The sequence below is a fragment of the Chelonia mydas genome, chromosome 16 (genome assembly GCF_015237465.2).
Source record: "Chelonia mydas isolate rCheMyd1 chromosome 16, rCheMyd1.pri.v2, whole genome shotgun sequence".
Classification (NCBI taxonomy): Eukaryota; Metazoa; Chordata; order Testudines; family Cheloniidae; genus Chelonia; species Chelonia mydas.
The window spans coordinates 5,716,262-5,738,779 of record NC_057857.1 but is presented as its reverse complement, the minus strand read 5'-3'; the positions used below and the strand labels follow the sequence as shown (position 1 = coordinate 5,738,779).

The following is a 22,518-nucleotide window of genomic DNA, read 5'->3' as shown; positions in this document are numbered from 1 at the left end:
CTTTGCCTGTGACCAGGCAGGGAGGTGACATTTACAAGAACCCTGCTTTTATTTTAAGGACAAATTGCTAGCAACAACTTGTTCCAAGAATTGCACAGTCCGTGCTCTCTCTCTTTCTCTCCCACACCCGCCCACCAACACAATTATCTTTTTGCGAGTTGCACATTTAGACTGTTTTGAAACCTTGAGGTTTTGGAAAAGGAAATAAGCCAGTGGCAGCCATGGGATCACGAGTCCAGTTGTAAATAAACCCTCTTTAAAGTAGGTGGCATTTCAGGGCTCCCATCTTTGGCAGTGTCCTATTTAGGGCTGCTCTTTTCACGTTTGTGCGACGATTTGCTCGGGTCCCCCCAAACTGGGAGCCGCCGTATTGCCACTCAGCTTCAGCAAGAGTGAGCTTTGCTGCTGCTAAGCTCCATGTCTCCTGTCCAGCACATCCAGTGTGTATGTCTTGCCAGCAAACCCTTCAGGACTCTGCCAGACCAAACTGGCCTTGCAGTAACAATCAGTGAACCCCAATTCCCGAGCTCCCCAGATATGTCCATCTGCAGCGGTCAGTCCCTCTCACCAGACACTCACAGAAGTTTGCTACCTCCGAAAGGAGAGGGCACACATGAGCTGGTTAGCTGAAGACCCGCACTTCACTAAAATAGGACTGAGATGGTTTTGTGATAAAACAAGAATAAAGTTTACTAACAAGGGCCATAGGTGCCAGTGATTTCAAGTACGAGTGAAAGAGATATGAAAGGTGACAAGCCAAACACACTTTCTACAGACTAAAACTTAACTTCAGCAAGTTACAAGCTTTGTTAAGCAGCATTCTCACCTATAGTTAGTTCCCAGAGACCTCAATCTCATTGGCTGAAGGAGCCACCTTTCTCAGATTTCAAGTGCTCTGGCCTCGTGTCTCTCAGGTGATGGAAGCCCAAATGGCTTTCTGTTTCTGCTTATATTTCTCAAAAGCCATTGTCTCTGTTTCAAGAGCCAGGCAGGCTTCGTGGGGGTGCGGCCTCCATCCCTCCTCGTGATTGTTAAGTGGTTATCTACCCCCATTTGCTAGTTTGATGGCTTGGTTTACCTTATATGTAAATGTACTTCCATCGTTTCTGTCTTTGCCTTGATCAATTTACTTTGGCGAGACAGTCAAGCTGGTGAAACAGCATTCCTTTGTCAAGGACAGGCTGGGTTTATATACTGTTGGCCAAACATATTTTAAGAACATACTTCCAGCACACATCTGTAATAATTCTTTATAGACCACCCGTACATACATCACACAATAATATTAGTGACCAGCGTGTCCCAAATTTGCATAGGATACCTTACAGGACACCTTTTCGATAATGATTATGACAACAGTGAGTTGGGGCAATAAATGTGTCAGGCCTGAGGTGAATTATGGTACAATGTGCCCTCTGCTTCCAGGGGCACAGCTGGATTCCTCCTGGCACCTGGACAGCCCCAGGAGGAGCTAAAAATGGAAGAGCGATTTTAAGAATTGCTGTTCAGGATTTCCTTGTTGGAGTGACAGCAAGAAGCTAAGTGGAAACGGAGGTCAACGGGCACTTAACCTGGGACGGGCGGAGGTGTCATTTACCAACACAGTAATAGGATGAGTGCTAGGGCTCGAAAACTGTGCAATAGGATTTGCCCATCCTTAAGCAGGCATCAAAGGAAGGCAAGAAGCATTCGTGTCCTACCAGCTCTCACTATGCCTGGGGTATGGCTATGAAGGGTCTGAGATAGACACTCCGGTACCACAGTGAAGGGGAATATATAAGAACCTAGACAGTCAGGCTGTGGTTGAAAAGGCAGCATGGTCCAGTGGATACGGCACCAGCTCTGCAAGTGACCTGCTAGGTGAGCCTGGGCAAATCACTTCCCTTCTCTGTGTCACCATTCCCCCTCCCATCCTTTGTCTGTCTTGTTTGTAGACATTGGAAGGACTGTCCCTAAACTTTTTGGCCCGAGGACCACATCGGGGTACGGAAATTGTATGGAAGGCCATCAACGCTCACAAAATTGGGGGTTGGGGTGAGGGAGGGGGTGCGGGCTCCAGCTGGGGGTGCGGGCTCTGGGGTGGGGCTGGGGGTGAGGGGTTGGGGGTGCAGGAGGGTTCTCTGGACTGGCACTGAGGGGTTCGAGGGCAGGAGGGGTATCATTGCTGGGGCAGGGGGTTGGGGCATGGGAGGGGGTCAGGGGTGCAGACTCCTGGCAGCACTTACCTCAAGCAGCTCCCAGAAGCAGCAGCTTGTCCCCCCCCTCCAGCTCCTATGTAGAGGTGCAGCCAGGATGGTCTGCGTGCTGGCCCGTCCGCAGGCGCTGCCCCTGCAGCTCCCATTGGCCACGCTTCCTGGCCAATGGGAACTGCAGGGGTGGTGCTTGGGACAGGAGCAGCGTGCGGAGTCCCCTGGCTGCTCCTACATGTAGGAGCCGGAGGAGGAACAAGCCACTGCTTCCAGGAGCACCTGAGAAGGGCAAGCCCTGGACCCCGCTCCCCAGAGGGAGCTCGACGACCGGATTAAAATGTCTGGATGGCCGGATGCGGTCCACAGGCCATAGTTTGCCCACCCCTGCTGTAGGAGTTACTGTATTCTAACGGCACCTGCACCATGTAGACTCACTATCATGTTACCTACCATGGGATGGTACACGTTGTGCTGTATTTCTTGCTGGCAAGCTGCTCCAGTTTGCGGATTCTCTCTGCCTGGATCTGATACAGGGTCTTACCACTAGGCAGCCCCACGCTGTACATCCCCTTGGGATAGGCCACACCCAGGCGGGTTCCTTGCCCTCCAGCCAGGAGCAGCACTGCCACTTTGTTCTGTGAGATCTGACGGAAACCTGCTTGGGACAGAGGTCCCACGAGAGAAAACAAGGGGAAGGAAATGGACAGATCAGCAAACAAAAAGAACGAGGGTTCTGTGCACCTCTGAAGGGGCACAGGAGCTCAGTGCTGTATAGACAAGAATGAAGCTTCTCCATGTGATAGAGATGGACCATTCTCCCCATTTTTTAGGTCAGGAAATTGAGGCACCGAGAAATTAAGCAAGTTCTCAAAGGTTACATGTAACACCACACCCCTTGGTGGGTCGCCAACGGCCTGGATTGAACCTTTGACCTCCTGATCCTAAAGCATGAACCTCTAATTAGTGCTGACATTGGTACGATGATGGTAAAGCGCTTTTCTTCTTGGGGTACGGTTTGCAAGTTACCACAAATGGGCAACACCCACTATGAATCAATTGCAAGGTGCCCCCTTGTGGCAAACACTGAAATCTGCAGGAGAAAGGGGTAAAGCCCAGCGTACTGCTGTGGTCTATCAGCTCTGCAAGGTTACAAAGAGTAACATCTTGCTTTTGACTCCAATACACAGCGAACAGACAAACTGAATAAGGAGCCATTTTTTTCCTGACCACTTTAAACCTGAAGAAAAGCAACCAGCTCTCCAAATTCGCGATCAGAAAGAAGAGGCCTGTGGCTGTCGTGACATGATCTCACCTTGGCCAGCATCACAACACAAAGCAAAGATTCAGCTTCCAACAGTAAAAGCAATGGACCAAACCCCTCACTGTTGTCAGTGGCATTACTGTACATGAAAGATGCACTGGGCCCATTGGCTAAGAGCTTGATGTCAGCATCAGTCCTTTGTTTGCTGCCAGCTCTGTGTTTGTCCATGTTAGAAGGCTCAGATCCACCCTGGTGATATATTCAGGCAGAGGGGGGATATTATCACTTCCAAAATAGCTACTAAAGGCAAAACAATAGCACTTAAGAAAGCTAATTACACAACACTGTAATTGCATACCATGGTGTCACTGCTCAGCACACTGCAGTTAAAGGGACACCACCCCAAGGGAGAGAGAAAACATCTCGGCACACAGATCACTTTTCCATCCCGCAATTAGGCAAAAACTTTACAACAACCCATAATAAGGTCCAATCACTTTGAGCATTTACGAGAAGTTAAACTCCGAATGGGATAGTACTGAAGTTAAGAAAACCCATATCCCCATTGGAGCAGAAAATGGGAATGATGGGGCCCTTTTACAATGCTCAGCAGGCCTCCAAATGCATTTGCTCCCTTATGGATCCCTCCTTGCTGCTACCCACTTTCATCTTCTCGCAGCTTCTTCCTTCAAGGCCACTCTCTGAGCAGTTCTCTCCCCCACTTCCACTCTGAGCCACAGGTTTCAGAGTGGTAACCGTGTTAGTCTGTATCAGCAAACACAACGAGGAGTCCTTGTGGCACCTAAGGGTACATCTACAGTACAAAATTATTTCAAAATTATTCTATTCCAATTTCTGGAAGCTATTTTATACATTCGGTCTTCTGTGTCTCCACTAACGCGCGTGAATTCGGCAGATTGCGTCCACAGTACCAAGGCTAGCATCGATTGTCGGAGCGGTGCACTGTGGGTAGCTACAGTTCCCGCAGTTCCCACCGCCCATTGGAATTCTGGGTTAAGCTCCCAGTGCATGATGGGGCAAAAACATTCTCGTGGGTGTTTCTGGGTGTGTGTTGTCAGAAAGCTATGGCAGACAATCGTTTCGTGCCTTTTTGGCATGCAGACGCCATACTGCTTTCAGCAGACAGTGCACCGCTGCTCTCCTGCTACTATGAATCCACCTCTCCAACTCAGCTCTGCTTGGCCATCGTGAACTGAGCAGCCCATCTTCCACCGCCAACTCTGCTCTCCCGCTATGGCCACGCTTCCGAGCTTCTCCATGTTGTCTGTGCTGGGCTCCCACCTCCGTGAAAGCCACAGAAGACAACCATTTTCAGCCATTGTTCGGCTACCGTGAACCGAACAGCACAGCTTCCGCCGCCAACTCTGCTCTCCTACATTTCGCGCCCTTTTTCCAGGATTCCCCGTGCAGGCGCCATAGCCATGGAGCCTGATCAGATCTCCGCTGCAGTTTTGACCATTGTAAATACCTCACGCATTATCCAACAGTATGTGCAGTACCTGCAAAACCGGGCGAGGAAGCGACGACAGCGCGATTACTATACTGATGAGGACATGGACACAGACGTTCCTAGAAGCACGGCATGTGGCGATTGGGAGATCTTGGTGGTGTTGCGTCAGGTTCATGCTGTGGAACGCCGATTCTGGGCCCGGGAAACAAGCACAGACTGGTGGGACCGCATAGTGTTGCGGGTATGGGATGATTCCCAGTGGCTGAGAAACTTTCGTATGCATAGGGCCACTTTCATGGAACTTTGTGACTTGCTGTCCCCTGCCCTGAAGCGCAAAGACACCAAAATGAGAGGAGCCCTCACAGTTGAGAAGCAAGTGGCCATAGCCCTGTGGAAGCTTGCAACGCCTGACAGCTACCGGTCAGTCGGGAATCAGTTTGGAGTGGGCAAATCTACTGTGGGGGCTGCTGTGCTGCAAGTAGCCAACGCAATCATTGACCAGCTGCTATCAAGGGTAGTGACTTTGGGAAACGTGCAGACCATTGTGGATGGCTTTATTGCGCTGGGGTTCCCTAATTGCGGCGGGGCGATAGATGGAACGCATACCCCTATCTTGGCCCTGGAACACCGGGGCAGCCAGTACATAAACCGCAAGGGGTACTTTTCCATGGTGCTGCAAGCACTGGTGGATCACAAGGGATGTTTCACCGACATCAGCGTGGGATGGCTGGGAAAGGTGCATGACGCTCGCATCTTCAGGAACTCTGGTCTGTTTGAACAGTTGCAGGAAGGGACTTACTTCCCAGACCAGAAAATTACCGTTGGGGATGTTGAAATGCCTATAGTTATCCTCGGGGACCCAGCCTACCCCTTAATGCCATGGCTCATGAAGCCGTGCACAGGCACCCTGGACAGTAGTAAGGAGCAAGCAGTTCAACTATAGGCTGAGCAAGTGCAGAATGGTGGTAGCGTGTGCGTTTGGACGTTTGAAAGTGCGCTGGCGCAGTTTACTGACTCGGTTAGATCTCAGCACAACCAATATTCCCATTGTTATTGCTGCTTGTTGTGTGCTACACAATATCTGTGAGAGTAAGGGGGAGACGTTTATGGCGGGGTGGGAGGTTGAGGAAACTTGTCTGGCAGCCAGTTTCGCACAGCCAGACAACAGGGCGATTAGAAGAGTGAAGCAGGGTGTGCTGCACATCAGAGAAGCTTTGAAAGCCAATTTCATGACTGGCCAGGGTACGGTGTGAGAGTTCTGTTTGTTTCTCTTAAACTTACCCACCCCCTATATATATATTAAAGAAAATAAAGTCACAATTGTTTAAAAACTGTCCTTTATTATTTTTTGCACAAAACACTGAGAGAAATCAGAAGCTAGATGGGGGGGGGGGGGGCGGGGTTGGGTTAGGGGGGTGGAGGAGGAGGGAAGGACAAGTCCAGAAACCAAATCAAAATTTAGGATATGCCAGCTTTCTGCTGCTTGTGCAATCCTCTGGGGTTGACTGTGTGGGTCCCCGTAGCCTCCCCCCGACCCCCCGTGTTCTTGGGCATCTGGGTGAGGAGGCTATGGAACTTGGGGAGGAGGGAGGGCGGTTATTCCGGGGCTGCAGCGGCAGTCTGTGGTCTTGTTGCCTTTCCCGCATTAGATCCACCATACAGCGGAGCATGTCAATTTGCTCCCCCATTGGCTTGATCATAGCATCCTGCCTGCTCTCATCGCGCGCATCCCTCCTCTCTTTGTGTTAGTTTAACACTTTATGTGACTCCGCAATTGTTTGCCTCCACGCATTCAACTGGGCCCTATCAGTGTGGGAGGACTGCATGAGCTTGGCAAACATGTTGTCCCAAGTTCATTTTTTCCGCCTTCTAATCTGGACCAGCCTCTGGGATGGAGCAGATAGGGGCCGCGTTGAAACATTTGCAACTGCTGCGGGAGGAGAAAAAGAGAGGGTAGTATTTTAAAAGATACATTTTAGAGAACAAAGGGGACACTGTTTCTCAGTGAAACAGGCAATTCATAGTACACAGCACATATACTTTCTGTACAAGGTCACATTTTGCCTCCTATACTGAAGTGCCTGCCCCTTTTGATGTGAGTAAGCCATCACATGCGGCCGGGCAACAGAATTCAGCTTGCAGGCAGCCTGCGGGCTCTCTGGGATGATCGCTTCACACAACACCCTCCCTGTTCTCCCCCCCCCACACACACACACACACACCGTGGGGCTCCGGTGAGGCTCTGAGCAGGGATGAGCCCTTTAAACTAAACGCGAACAGCCCAGCGTGGCTCCGATGAGGCTCTAAGAAGGGACGAGCCCTTTAAACTAAATGCGAACAGCCCAGCGTGGCTCCGATGAAGCTCTGAGAAGGGATGAGTCCTTTAAACTAAACGCGAACAGCCCAGCGCGACTGGGTTTCCCCCGACCCCCCACCGTGTGGCTCCGATCAGGCTCTCACTCACCAGAGGTGCCTTCTCCAGGGTCATGGTCCGGGAGCATGCTTTGGGAGTAGGGGGAGGCTATTGACTCCAGCGTTAAGAATAGTTCCTGGCTAGGGGGGAAAACAGATTCCCCACTTGCCGCCTGTGCACTGCCCTCCTCCTCCTCTTCGTCCTCCAAAAACTCATCCTCCTTGCTCTGTGCTACTCCCCCCTTGCGGGTGTCCACGGACAGTGGTGGGGTAGTGGTGGCGTCACCCCCCATAATTGCATGCAGCTCACGGTAGAAGTGGCATGTATGGGGCTGTGATCCAGAGCACCCGTTCGCCTCCCTGGCTTTTTGGTATGCTTGCCTGAGCTCCTTGATTTTTGTACGACACTGTTCTGTGTCCCCGGAGTAGCCTCCTTCCGTCATGGCCCTGGAGACTTTAGCATACTTATTTGCGTTCCTTTTTTGGAACGTAGTTCTGCCATAACAGCTTCGTCTCCCCAACATGCAGTGAGATCCAGTACCTCCTGTTCAGACCATGCTGGAGCTCCTCTGCAAATCCGGGACCGCACGGTCTCTTGAGATGGTGGACTCTGCATGGTCGCCTGTGATGGTGGACTGTGCTGATGGTCACCTGTGCTGATGGTGACCAAACAGGAAATTCAAAAGTTCCCAGGGCTTTTACTGCCTACCTGGCTAGTGCATCAGAGTTCAGAGTGTTGTCCTGAGCGGTCACAAGGGAGCATTCTGGGATAGCTCTGGGAGGCCAATATCTTCGAATTGAGTCCACAGTACCTGAAACCCTGAACTGCGATCTCAGTTTTAGCGCTACTCCACTTGCCGAGGTGGAGTACAGAAATCGGAGTAAAGAGCCCTTTAAATAGAAAAAACTGGTTTGGTCGTATGGACGGAACCAGTTTTATTTCGAGGTAACTCGGCTAATTCCGAAATAACCGCGTACTGTATACCAGGCCTTAGGGACTAACAAATTTATTTGGGCATAAGCTTTCATGGGCTAGAACCTGATGATGCATCTGATGAAGTGGGTTCTAGCCCGCAAAAGTTTATGCCCAAATAAATTTGTTAGTCTCTAAGGTGCTACAAGGACTCCTCTGAGCCACAGTGAACCACTTTCCCAGATTTCAAAGCTGGAAGGGAAATTGTGCTCATACAGTCTGTGAAACACAGCCCACAGGATTTTGCTGAATTAACTCCTGTTTGAACTACAGCTTATCTTTTAGGAAAAGAGCCCATCTTGGTTTAAAAATTGCCAGTGATGGAGAATCCACCACAACCCTTGGTAAGTTATTCCAATGGTTATTTATCCTCACTTGACTTTCACTAGGCAAGTGCCTCAGTTTGCCAATGTGTAAAAAGGAGTTTCCAACCTGAGTGGAGGTGGGTGTATAAGAATTCATTGATGCTGTTAGAGCCCGACATAAATGCAAAGAAACACTCAGGTCTTAAAATTAAAAGTCCTTATTCTGCTCTCAGCGGGCCTGCCCTCTCTCTTTCACACGCACGTCTCCCATCCGCCCATTGCGTGCTGAGGTATTACTAGCTATGCTCTTTCGGACTGCGTGCTCTGTACAACAGCATGCAAGGCTAAGCTCAGCAAAACGAAGACTGGAACCAAGTGAAAGAACAGGTGAGCTACGCAAATAAGGTTCCTGCTTTGGGGATTTTTAGCTCTGAGTGCAGGAGTAGCGTGCATGTGTTCATTCTCCACTAGTCTCCTCTAGAACTGGAGGCTTTTTTACTTAAACTTATGTTCCTCTCAGAAAGGAAGGGATGTGATACTGACTAGTGCAAAACTCTAGACACAAGCTGATCAGCTTTAATTGCAGGCAAAACTCATGAAATACTGTGCAGCCACTGTGATGCTGGCAGACCAGGTGCCAGCTCATGCCAAAGCCCAAGGCCAATTCACCTGTGTATTAGTATAGATTAAAGTGGTTATTAATTGCATAAGAATGTATTTGGTGTTTAAACTTCATGAAAACTAATGGGATGTTACATGAATTGATCTCACTTATCTGTATCCTGTTATAATGTAATGGCAAACATTTACATTTTGTATACCTCTGTAACTAAATAACCCATGAAATGAGAAAGAAGACTTGTGTAACGCAGATGAAGAACTTTAGCAGAGAAGTGCTAATTCATGCACATTTGAGGGCAAATGATCATTGTGTGATGACCGGAAATCTTCTCTCTCCACCAATCAAAGAAAGAGCCCATCTGGCTGGTGACCCTGCCAGCTTGTTTTCTGTGAGAAGAAGCTATAAGCATGGATTCAGGGAAAGATTCTGTATCTCTGGACTGTTTGGACTCTTAGAGGTGGGTACCAGATGCAAAGCAGAGACAATCTGGGTACCCTGAAAAGACCTTTGGGAAACCGGAATTATAGACTGTGACTCACCTGTACATATATTTTACCTGCTTTAACCTCTCAATAACTCTCATTTCTTTTTCTTAGCTAATAAACCTATAGTTAGTTTACTATAAAATTGGCTGCCAGCATCATCTTTGGTGGGAGATCTAGAATACAGCTCTACCTGGATGAGTGATTGGTCTCTTGGGACTGGGAGTAACCTGGAATATTTGTGATTTTTGGTATAAGTGACCATGTATCACTGAGTCCAACTTGTCGGGGTGGCAAGATAGACTGGAGAGTCTAAGGGGACTGCCTGGGACTGCATGGTAACACTGGTTTAGTGATCCAGGAGTTCACATTTGGTATTGGCGTGATGAAATCTAATTATAAAACACACCACTAATAAAACACACCACTAGTGTGGGGTGTCCGCCCTGCTTTTGATAGTCTGTCCTGAGGCAGGCACTCATGGTCATGAGCCACTTCAGACAGCATGACAATCAACACTGGACTCTGCTAAGCACAGTTCTAGAAGCAAGCGGATCAGGTTCAGTTGCAGGCAAAAATCATGAAATACTGTGTGGCCACGTGGGCTGTTGTGATGGCTTAAAAATGAACCAAGAGGTCAGCATTGAAAACAGTCTGTGGGGGAAGGGAGCTCATTCCCAGAAATTGGAGGTAGACGCTTAGGCCTGGTCTACACTCAGATTTTATACCAATTTAACTATTTTGGTAGTTAGCCAAAATAATTAATTGCTACAAGCCCTTGTGTGGATGCAGTTATACCCATGGAAAGATGCCTTACAACAGTATAATTTTTCTTCCTTCCTTTACAGGAATAAACTATACTGGTATAAGTATCTTTATACCAGAATAGCTATATCCACACTGGGGGATGAGTATGTGTGTACCACTTAATTGTACCAGTATAGTTAAAGCACCACAATTTGTGTGTGCATGGACAAGGCCTTGCAAAGCTGGTGCAGTGATGATCAGAAAGGCAAAGGCCCTAGAGTGGCCAGTTCATTGAGTTTTGCCTATCACTCTTCCAGAGGGAACAAGATAAAGCATAAGGCTTGATTACAGCAAGACAAACAAATGGTGCATGGTAACGTCCCCAAGCAGAGAGCACCCTTAGCGATTAACATTTGTCACACCGTCTGTTAGCACTCTTGTGTTTAAGAAATTGGCTGGATTTGTCAGCCTAATTATCTGCAAACAACTTAAAAAACAATAGCAGATGGACTCAGGCTTGTAGCCTCAGTGCAAGGCGAAGGTGGGCTGCAAATGTCAGCGCCAAAACGCTAAAGGGATGTCCGTGCAATGACTGAACAAATGCCATAAAACAAGAGTGTAAGAAACTCTCTCAGGTATAGCCTAACAGGGATGCTAAATAAAATGGACGTATATTTATCAAATATAGGTAGAAAACTCCCTGTGCACATCTAATTGGCTCTCGACATTCTTTTCCTCTGGCAGCGATTGCTCTCTTTTTGATGCGAGCGAGCGTCTGGCACAGCTTGCTGCATGGGTCTATCTCAATGACCCCAGGGGGAGAAGAGGAACTAAGGGAACAGCAGCGCATAAAGAAGCATATCTCCTTTCACTCGGGAGCTGGCATCAAACTGGGCCAGTTCAATGAGCACTGGAGGTAGCAAAGGGCTGTATCTGGAATGTTCCACCCCTGCTCCCATAGTGCCTTGGACTGAACGTCGGCTAATCTAAACCTTTAGCAAAACTGATCTGTACATTCGCACACCTAGGCAGGATTATTCTATGCAAGAAGGTTCCTAAAATAGCACCTCCAAGTCTCAGAGTAGCAGCCCTGTTAGTCTGTATTCGCAAAAAGAAAAGGAGGACTTGTGGCACCTTAGAGACTAACACATTTATTTGAGCATAAGCTTTCGTGAGCTACAGCTCACTTCATCAGAGAAGCGGCACATTTAGCCCCAGCGGCGGGTTCAATTCCAGCTCAGGTATTTACATTTTGCCTTCACAAATTCCTTCCATCATCGATCAATATTGTCTCTTTGTTTCCTTGTGCGCCCCCATCTTATCCATCTCTTGTCTTATACTCAGACTGTCAGCTCGTTGGGGCAGGGACCATCTTGTTCTGTACAGCACCTAGCACAGTGGGGTCCTACTCCATGACCAGGGCTTCCAGGCACTACAGGAATACCCAAAAATAACAACCAAGGTATTCTTCGCTTCTCTCCTAGAAACACTGCAAAATGGTGTTGCTGACACACAATGGACACCCCAAAGCGGGCTCCAGCGGGCCGCGCGGCATCCATACATGCTGCCCTGAGCAGCATGGTAAAGGGGCCGGGCCGGGGCTGGGAGGAGGGGATGGATATGGGGCAGGGAGCGGTTGCGGGGGGCAGAGGTTCTGGGGGGGCAGTCAGGGGATGAGGGATGGTGGGAGGTTGGGTAGGCGTGGGAGTTCCGGGGGGGCAGGTCTGTCGGGCAGGGCTGGTGCAACCACTAGGTGGCCGCCTAGGGCGCCAAGTGGTTGGCGGCGCCCCAAAGCCGTGCCCCCCAAATATTTTTTAAACAGCGGAACACAAGGCTGCCGCTGCTCCCTGCCTCCCGGCTTCAGAGCGGCCGGCTGCGGCACGGCCAGTCCCTCCCCCTGGTGAGAAGCCAGCAGCGGAGTGGGGAAGGGGAGGGTCTAGCACGAGTAGCTGCACCTTCTTCCCCGTGCCGCGGGCCGAGCCGAGCTCCCCGCCGCCCCGGGGCTCTCAGCGGCAGCTGCTGCTGCCGAGAACCCGGGGACGGCGGGGAGTCCGGCTCGGGCGCGGGGGCCTGGCTGCCTGCACCGCCGCTGAGAGCCCCGGGGGCGGCGGGGAGTCCGGCTCGGGCGCGGGGGGCCTGGCTGCCTGCACCGCCGCTGAGAGCCCCGGGGGCGGCGGGGAGCCCGGCTCGGCCCGTGGCACGGGGAAGAAGGCACAGCTGCGCTCTGCTCTTTGGGCGGAGAAGCTGGGTGTCTACTCTGCCAGCAAGGTACCTAGCCAGGCCGCAGGGAGCCGCACGGGCCCGCGGACTGCCGGGGGGTGGGCAGGTCCAGTCCCTGGCCTGGGGAATGGTGTATGTGGGACCAACCCGGGCACCCCTCCCCCCGCCAGTGCCACCTCCTCCAACACCCACCGACCAGCTACCTTCTCCCCTGTACACCCCCCAGCCCCAACAACTCACCCTGTCCTGCCGCTTTTGCCTCTAGGCAACCTCCACCCGGCAATCCTCCCCCAGCCAGCCACGGTCACCCCCATCCCCCGCCTGCCATCTCCCTCCTGCCCACTCCTCCCTTGCGCAAAGCCCTCCCTGCCACCTTCACCCCCCTGCAACAACCCCGGGCACATACACACCCCTGCCTGCCAGTCCCTTGCAACAACCCCCTCCTGCCCACTTCTCCCTTGTGCCACTCCCTCCCTGCCACCGCACCCCCTGCAATGAGCCTCTTTTGCCTCTTGGCACATCCCTTAAATCAGAACTTTTTATGGGGAACCGGTGGTTAAGATTTTGGCAGCTCATCACTGCTTAGAGGTTTTTAAGGCCCGGCTTGACAAAGCCCTGGCTGGGATAATTTAGTTGGGGTTGGTCCTGCTTTGAGCAAGGGGTTGGACGAGACGACCTCCTGAGGTCTCTTCCAACCCTGATAGTCTATGGTTCTATGAACCAGGTGGCTGCATTCTAAGGGGTATTGAAGCAGCACAGGGCATTGTCCTGCTCCCCTTGAAGTCATTGGAAGTTTTGCCATTGATTTCTATAGGCGCAGGATTGGGCCAACAGTGTGCAAAGCATTCTGGATCCTTCAGCGTAAGAGGTGCTCTACCAACACGTGGCCTTTATTACTGGGGTGTAACAGCAATCTTCTTGGATTGAAAGCTTGTAAGAATAAGGGCTATGGTGTCCTCTGTGAGTGGATGTACAGTAGCTAGAACTACTGTGGGAACTACTGGAATACAAATTAGCAATAATTAAGCTTTGTGCTTTTAGGGTTTTAAGCAAAATGATCAAAATCATGGATCCGGTCCCACTTCTTGATTACAAATACATAGATCAGGGCTGCAGGAAGCGGCGTGGGCCGAGGGATGTGCCGGCCGCCCTTCCCACCCCCATTGGCCTGGGACAGCGAACCGCAGCCAGTGGGAGCTGCGATCAGCCGAACCTGCCATTGCAGCAGGTAAAGAAACTGGCCCCGGCAGCCAGGGGCTTTCCCTGGCAGGCTGCGTGCCAAAGGTTGCCGATCCCTGACGTAGATAATGCTCATGACAAATGATTAATTCGAATGCTGATTCCTGCAGGCAATTGAAAAATGTGCAATGTTCTCTGAAAAACAGTCTGATCTGTTTTCTGTAGCATACAAAAAGCCCAGCAAAGAGGCAGTGTTGGTCCATAATTACCCTCCAAATATTGCTGTGAGCCTCTTTTTGCATATAAAGTGAACACAGAAATAGATCCTGCAGGAAGAATGGACTGATCCTTTCTGCCAAACAATCTGCACCCACACAATTACAACAGTGCTCAGTGGGGGAAGGAGAAAGCAAAACCCCCAGATGCTGCACAACAGAGCTGAGCAGCGGGGCACAACACTCACACGAGCCCTACAGAGCAGCAGATTAGACCCCTTAACAAAAGAGAACCTGTCAATAAATTTAGGCCCAACATTTACATTTTGTAAAAATAAGACGGAAGAGGAGTTTAAAAAGCCTGAGACAAATAGAAATCTTCCAGAATTTACAAGAGGGGGAAGGAGGCGTGTCATTCTTTGAAACACACCACCTTCCCCATGTCAGATCACTCCTGACTTCAGGTGGAAATCAAGACTATCCCTATCTCTCTAGGCTAAAGGAAACTATCACCATGATCTTCCCCCAAGAATTCATACCCCCTCTCCCCCCAGATTCCCAAGTTAACTTACAAAGGATTCTACCCAATCCAGAAGACAATGACTGGAAGCACTTGCCAACCCCTGCAGTGACTCCCTGACAATATACTAGGTCCAAAGGATACATCTACACTGCAAAAAAAACAAACCACCACAGCAGCAACTCTCAAAGCTGGAGTCTACAGACCTGGACTCTTGGGTCATGCATTATGGGGGCACAAAAATAGTCGTGTAGAACTTCCCACTCAAGCTCTGAGACGCACCCCCTCGCTGGTTCTCAAAGCCCGAGCTCCAGCCCAAGCAGAAACATCTACACGACTATTTTTAGTGTTGTAGTGAGAGCCCCAAGAGCCCAGGTCTCTAGACTGAGGCTCTGAGACTTGACGCCATGTTTTTTGGGTTTTTTGCAGTGTAGATGTACCCAGCATGCCCTCTCCCATCTCACCACCCACAGAGATTGTCACAGTTATCTGGCAAAACAGCTCCCAGACGAAGAGCAGCTGGCCAGGCAAGACTGCTCGGATACTGGCTGGAAGAAGAAAGCCCTCTGAAGAGCTCACCTCCCTCTAGAGAAACATTTCCCAAAGTTTTGAAAGCTGAACCATCCCTCCACCCCGCACTTTCAAGAGAATGAAACCAATCACAATCCCCTCCTCGCCCACCATGGGGGAAATTGCACAGCCGCTGCTCTGTGCTGCCCCCTGTAGCTAGTCCTTCATCACCACCCCCAGGGTGGCACACCCCACACTTTGGAAAACTGTTCTATAAGATCCTCTGCTACCAGAGCTACCTGACCTCAAATTATTGAGCTACCCTGCAACCTTGAGAGGTGGATTTGGGGATTCCTCAATGCTACTGAGCCCTCAGAGAGTCACAGCAGCAGAAACTGCACACTCCCACCTCCATATGACCAGAAGACTTCACTCCACCCTCTAAGACACAGGGCTTGCCACAATGCTCCACACACGTGTGATCTCCAAGCTCAGTTTTGTGTCTCATAGCTAGACATGACATTGAATGCCCTGAAAAAGCTCCCACTGGTACAAAATATGGCAGCCCACCTAGGTGGCAACATAAGCCACCCTGAACACATGACCATGGTCCTGTTCTTTGCATCGGCTCCTGTCATAACCATACAGCTAAGGGTAGCCTAGAATTCCTCCTTACCTGTAAGGGGTTAAGAAGCTCAAATAACCTGGTTGGCACCTGACCAAAGGAACCAATGGGGAAAGAAGATGCTTTCAAATGGGAGTGGGGGGAAGGCTTTGTTGGTGTGTTCTCTGGGGAAAGCAGAGAAGCATCAGATCAAAAAAAAAAAACTCCTTCTCCTATAAACCATCCTGTACAAGTCTCTGATATTACAAAAAGAGTAAGTAAATCAGGCAAGGTGCGTTAGATTACCTTTTGTTTTCATCTTGTGAATTTTCCCTTTGCTAGAGGGAGGTTTATCCTGGTTTTTTGGTAACTTTAAAGTTTTGCCTAGAGGGGAATCCTCTGTGTTTTGAATCCGATCACCCTGTAAAGCATTTACCATCCTGATTTCACAGAGGGGATTCTTTTACCTTTTCTTTAAATAAAATCCTTCTTTTAAGAACCTGACTGATTTTTCCATTGTTCCAAGACCCAGGGGTTTGGGTCTTTGATTATTTTGTAACCAATTGGTTAGGATATTATTCTCAAGCCTCCCCAGGAAAGAGGGTGTAAGAGCTTGGGGGGATAGCTGGGGGAAGAGGAACTCCAAGGGGTCCTTTTCCCTGGTTCTTTGTTAAATCACTTGGTGGTGGCAGCGTTACTTAAACCCAAGGTACAAGGGAGAATTTGTGCCTGGGGAGTTTTTAACCTAAGCTGGTAGAAATAAGCTTAGGGGGTCTTTCATGCGGGTCTCCACGTCTGTACCCTAGAGTTCAGAGTGGGGAGGGAACCCTGACAGCTCCCCACTGAAAGCAGAGTCCAGAGCTCTATGCCGATCCTCAGAGCTCTCCCTGGCTACATGAGAGTGTCTCTTTCTCCACAGACACAACCTTCCACACCAGCTGCAACCCACAAGAACAACACAACTGTGAACCAAAAGGGCAGGCTCATGAATAGGGGAGACAGACCATCACAGGCGCCAGATCTAGACCAGGGGTGTCAAATACCAGGCCCCTGGCCAAAGCCAGCCCATTTCACGTATTTATGCAACCAGTAGGTCACAGTTAGACTCTAGGCCGTTTTTTTAACTAAGTTTTTAGCCTCTGGTTTCAAAGCAAACCTTCTCATTGTCGGTACCAGGTTTACAGTGGTGGACCATCCACACAGCTGGGTCTGGCTCCTTTCCCGGGGCAGTCCAGTGCCCAGCCCTTGCTCTGGCTGGTTTAGAAACAATGCCCTCGCACTGGGCTGTGTGGAGCGAGGCTGCCTCCGCCACGTCATGCCCCAACGCCCCCGTGGGGCCCCACAAATAGGCTTGGCGTCAGGCCCACAAAAGGTGAATCCGGCTCTGCTCAAAGTGACCCAAGCGTAACTGATGTCTACCCGAGTCTGCAAACAGCCTGCGGTGCTCTAATTTTTTATGTCCATGTGTGGAATTAATTGTATTATGTGCACCAATATGGAGGTGATGTGTGGCACATCACCTTCATATTGGTGCACATAACCAAATTCATGTGGTGGGTGTGGGGCCGAGGGGCTCGGAGTGTGGGAGGGGGCTCAGGGCTGGGGCAGAGGGCTCTGGCTGGGGGTGTGGGCTCTGGGGTGGGGCTGGGGATGAGGGGTTCAGGGTGCAGGAGGGGGCTCAGGACTGGGCCAGAGGGTTTGGGTGCAGGAGGTGAGGGCTCCGGCTACGGGTGAAGGCTCTGGGGTGGGGCCGGGGACAAGAGGTCCTGTTCTTGGGTGCAGGAGGGGGCTCAGGGCTGGGGCAGAGGGTTGGAGTGCAGGGGGGTTCAGGCTCTGGGGTGAGGCCAAGGATGAGGGGCTTGGGGTGCAGGCTGCCCCAGGACTGTGGTGGGAGAGAGGACTCCCCCCAGCCCTCTCTTGCTGCAGCAGCTTGGGGCTGGGGGAGAGGCTGCGGCAGCTCCGGCTGGGCTGAGGGAGGGGTGCCTCTCCCCCGGTGCGGCAGGTCCGCCCTGGGGCAGAGACATCTCTCCCCGAGGGCTTAAAAGGCAGCTGTGCCGCTTAGAGGAAACTTAGCCTGAAACAATTACTCTAGGGCAGGGGGAGGCAAACTTTTTGGCCCAAGGGCCATATCTGGGTGGGGAAATTGCGTGCAGGAAGGGGCTCAGGGCAGGGGGTTGGGGTGCAGGAGGGGTGCGGGGTGCAGCAGGGGGCTCAGGGCAGGGGGTTGGGGTGCAGGAGGGGAGCGGCAGGGAGCTCAGGGCAAGGGATTAGGGTGCAGCAGGGGCTCAGGGCAGGGGGTTGGGGTGCAAGAGGGGTGAAGGGGTGCAGCTGGGGGCTCAGGGCAGGGGGTTGGGGTGCACGAGGGGTACGGGGTGCAGCAGGGGGCTCCGGGCAGGGATTGGGGTGCAGGAGGGGTGCGGCAGGGCGCTCAGGGGATTAGGGTGCGGCAGGGGCTCAGGGCAGGGGATTAGGGTGCAGGAGGGGTGCGGCAGGGTGCTCAGGGCAGGGAGTGGGGGTGCAGGAGGGGTATGGGGTGCAGCAGGGGGCTCAGGGCAGGGGGTTGGGGTGCAGGAGGGGTGCGGGGTGCGGCAGGGGCTCAGGGCAGGGGATTAGGGTGCAGCAGGGGCTCAGGGCAGGGGGTTGGGGTGCAGGAGGGGTATGGGGTGCAGCAAGGGGCTCAGGGCAGGGGGTTGGGGTGCACGAGGGGTGCGGGGTGCAGCAGGGGGCTCCGGGCAGGGATTGGGGTGCAGGAGGGGTGCGGGGTGCGGCAGGGGGCTCAGGGGATTAGGGTGCGGCAGGGACTCAGGGCAGGGGATTAGGGTGCAGGAGGGGTGCGGCAGGGTGCTCAGGGCAGGGAGTGGGGGTGCAGGAGGAGTACAGGGTGCAGCAGGGGGCTCAGGGCAGGGGATTGGGGTGCAGGAGGGGTGCGGCAGGGCACTCAGGGGATTAGGGTGCGGCAGGGGCTCAGGGCAGGGGATTAGGGTGCAGGAGGGGTGCAGCAGGGTGCTCAGGGCAGGGAGTTGGGGTGCGGGGTGCAAGAGGGGTTGGGGCTCCTTTTCTTCATTTTAAACCTGTTGCCTATTAATTTCCTTTGCTGGGGACCCCTAGTTCTTGTGTTATGAGAAGGAGTAAATCACATTTCCTTATATACTTTCTCCAAACCCGTCATGATTTTATAGTCCTCAAACATATCCCCCCTTTTCCAAGCTGAAAAGTCCCAGTCTGATTAATCTCCCCTCATACAAAAGCCGTCCCATCCCCCTCATCATTTTTGTTGCCCTTTACTGAAGCTTTTTTTTTTTTTTACAAGAGATGGGGCGATCACATCTGCAGGCAGTACTCAAGGTGCGGGCATACCCTGGATTTATATAGAGGCGACGTATTTTCTATCCCTATCCACCTTCCGCTAGGGAGAGATTTCACCTGCCCCTCTGCAAAAGGGGTGTCAGTGGCTGGGCCCCTGTGCATAACACCCAGCGGGATTCCGGGGAGCTGCGGCTGGGAGTAACCAGACCCAGAGGGAGGGACGGCCCCAGGGCCAGCAGCCGCAGCGGCCCCAGCAGGGTAAGAAGTAGCCGAGCGCTGGGCACGCGGCGGAGCCTAGGGGAAGGTAATAGGGTGAGACACGGGGGAGCATCATGGGGACGGGGGGGGGGCGCCCCTGCGGGAACAGGGCCCCGGGGAGGAGGCATGAGGGTCCCAGGCGAACCGGCCCGTGCAAAGCTCGGGGGTGACCGTCGGCAGGCAGGACCCTCGCCCCGGGGCCCCGCTGGCTCACCCACCTTCCGCTTCCCATCGTGCCAGCGTGGCCGGCTCGCTGCGGCGGACGCTGCCCAGCAGCTCGGCCGGGACGGGCTCCATCCTGCGGCCCGAGCGCTCCAGGGGCCCCAGCTCCCGAGCGCCGGCCTCCGCCGCCCGCCGGCAGTGCTCGCCCAGCTCCTCCGCCCCCGGCAGCGCCAGGGCTGCCAGCAGCGCGGCGCGCTCGCCCGGCCCCAGCTCGGCCCAGAAGCGCAGCAGATGGGCCTGGCCGGCCCGCTCCAGCCGCGCCCGGGTCTCCTCCGGCGGCGCCATGCCCGGCTCGGGACGCGCCCCGGCAGCCGGCTCCAGCCCCTGCTCCTTCGCTCGCTCCGTGGGCGCGCTCGGCCCCGGGCTCAGCCTCAGCCCGGCCTTGCCGTCGGCCTCCGCTTCCTGATCCGGGCGGGGCGGGGACGGGCAGGGGGGAGAACGGGGGATAAGCAAAGCCGGGGCCGGTTGCAGGAGATGGGGCTGGGACAGGGGAAGACGGACTGCCAGAGGAGTGGGGGGACCCCAGGAAAAGGAGGGGCAGAGGGGGTGAAAGTTACCAAAAATGGGGCGAGAGAGGTGTCTTTCGTCTGGCTGCCCGGTCCATCTCAGCGCTCCCTCCCCGGGCTGTGCTGTTAAAGGCAGGGGGTAGCCCAGAGGTTCTCGGCCTTACCAGACTGCTGTGCCCCTTTCAGGAGTCTGATTTGGCTTGCGGCCCCCCAAGTGTCACCTCACTTAAAAACTCCTTGCTTACAAAATCAGACATAAAAATAGGGAAGTGTCACAGCCCCACTGTTACTGAACATTTGCTGACCCTCTCGTTTTTAGGATTCTAAAATGAATCCATTGGAAAAGAAATACTGTACTTACCTTTCAGCGTATAGTCTAGAGCCCAGTATAAACAAGTCACTGTCTGTATGAAATTTTAGTTTGTACTGACTTCACCAGTGCTGTTTATGTAGCCTGTTGTAAAACTAGGCAAATATCTAGGTGAGTTGATGGACCCCCTGGAAGACCTCTGTGTATCCCCAGAGCTACACCTACCCCTGGCTGAAAATCACTGTTGCCTGTGTGAAATGCACTGTTTGTCTGAAAGGATGAACTGAGCTGCCTTCAGGTCAATGTGCCACCCTAAAAACGTTGCTCGTGATCATACGTTTTTGGTGTTTAAAGGGCTGACCCATTCATGTCAATGGGGGTTTTGCCACTGACTGACATGGGAGCAAAATTAAGCCCTATAAGAATTCCTTGTCAGTTTACATCTGTGCAACCCATCTGCGCATAGCCTCTTAGCAGTTCACAGGGTTGTAACTGCTGTCCTCATTGGCTGAATGGTATTCCATTTCCTGGATTCCCCTCTAAATACAGTTTCACTCACAACATTTATTTCTTTGAAAAATGGTATTTTTATGATTATTTTTGTCCTTAATGCACCATCAGTTACTTTGTGCAGATGGATGTCATTGTGCTGTTTAATGTATGGTGTGAATAACAATTAATTGATTCTAGGAGCTGAGCAATCACATCTCACAGTGTTTTCTGTTCTAATGCTTCCTCTGGTTTTATTCTGATTTTGCAATCTACAATTTTTCTTTCTACATGTATTTTTTCTCACCTATAACAGAAGTTTATCCTTAGTCTTTAAGTCATATGATGACAATGTGATTTCCAGGATTTTCATCACCACTTTTTCCATTCCTTTAGATTCACCAATGAGAAATGCCTCTCTCAACCCTTTCCACTCTCTCCAGCAGCATCCTGCTTCTTCACATGCCACCACATCAGTGGAAAACTTACGTCCCGAATATTCACTACAGCCATGTCTGTGCCACTGTAAGGTCTCCTATGTAGTCACTCTATGCTGGCAGGAGAGAGCTCTCCTGACGGCATAATTAAACCACCTTCAATGAACGGCAGTAGCTGTGCTGGTGGGAGACGCTCTCCCGCCAACATAATGCTGCCCACACCGACGCTTTTATGAAACTTATGTCGGTCAGTAGGGTGTTTTTTCACACCGCTGTCCAAGAAAAGTTTTGCCAACAAAAGCCATAGAAAGTACACTTATAAAGTTTGTGGATGATACCAAGATGGGAGAGGTTGCAAGTGCTTTGGAGGATCGGATTAAAAATCAAAATAATCTGGACAAACTGGAGAAATGGTCTGAAGTCAATAGGATGAAATTCAATACAGACAAATGCAAAGGACTCCACTTAGGAAGGAACAATCAGTTGCAGACATACAAAATGGGAAATGACTGCCTAGGAAGGAGTACTGCAGAAAAGAATCTGGGGGTCAGAGTGTATCACAAGCTAAATATGAGTCAACAGTGTAACACTGTTACAAAAAAAGCAAACATCATTCTGGGATGTATTAGCAGGAGTGTTGTAAGCAAGACACGAGAAATGATTCTTCTGCTTTACTCTGTGCTGATTAGGCCTCAACTGGAGTATTGTGTCCAGTTCTGGGCGCCACATTTCAGGAAAGATGTGGACAAATTGGAAAAAGTCCAGGGAAGAGCAACAAAAATTATTACAGGTCTAGAAAACATGGCCTATGAGGGAAGATTGAAAAAATTGGGTTTGTTTAGTCTGGAGAAGAGAAGACTGAGAGGGGACATAACAGTTTTCAAGTACATAAAAAGTTGTTACAAGAAGGAGGGAGAAAAATTGTTTTCCTTAATCGCTAAGGCTAGGACAAGAAGCAATGGGCTTAAATTACAGCAAAGGTGGTTTAGGTTGGGCATTAGGAAAAACTTCCTAACTGTCAGGGTGGTTAAGCACTGGAATAAATTGACCACTGTCAGGGATGGTCTAGATAATACGTAGTCCTGCCATGAGTGCAGGGGACTGGACGAGGTGACCTTTCAAGGTCCCTTCCAGTCCTACAATTCTATGTCAAACTATACAAAGTAAATATCCTGAAATCAAACTCTAATAAGTTCTCAAGCAGTGATTTTCTCACTTTGCCTATCTGTAAATGCCAATTATTATTGATGGAAATATTTTTATAGGTTTGTGGGTATATG

At 51.4% G+C, this 22,518-nt stretch overlaps 1 protein-coding gene across 1 annotated transcript in view; it reads right to left on the bottom strand.

Moving 5' to 3' along the window:
• Positions 1-19,908, bottom strand: part of UAP1L1 (UDP-N-acetylglucosamine pyrophosphorylase 1 like 1) — a 34,274-nt gene extending 14,366 nt beyond the window's left edge. Inside the window, exons 1-2 of the mRNA XM_037879842.2 lie at positions 19,493-19,908; positions 2,640-2,844 (exon numbers count right to left, since the gene is read on the bottom strand). Of these exons, the coding sequence (XP_037735770.1) occupies positions 2,640-2,844; positions 19,493-19,781 (494 nt within the window). The 5' untranslated portion in view covers positions 19,782-19,908. The remainder of the gene's footprint in view (positions 1-2,639; positions 2,845-19,492) is intronic.
• Positions 19,909-22,518: the final 2,610 nt, after the last annotated feature.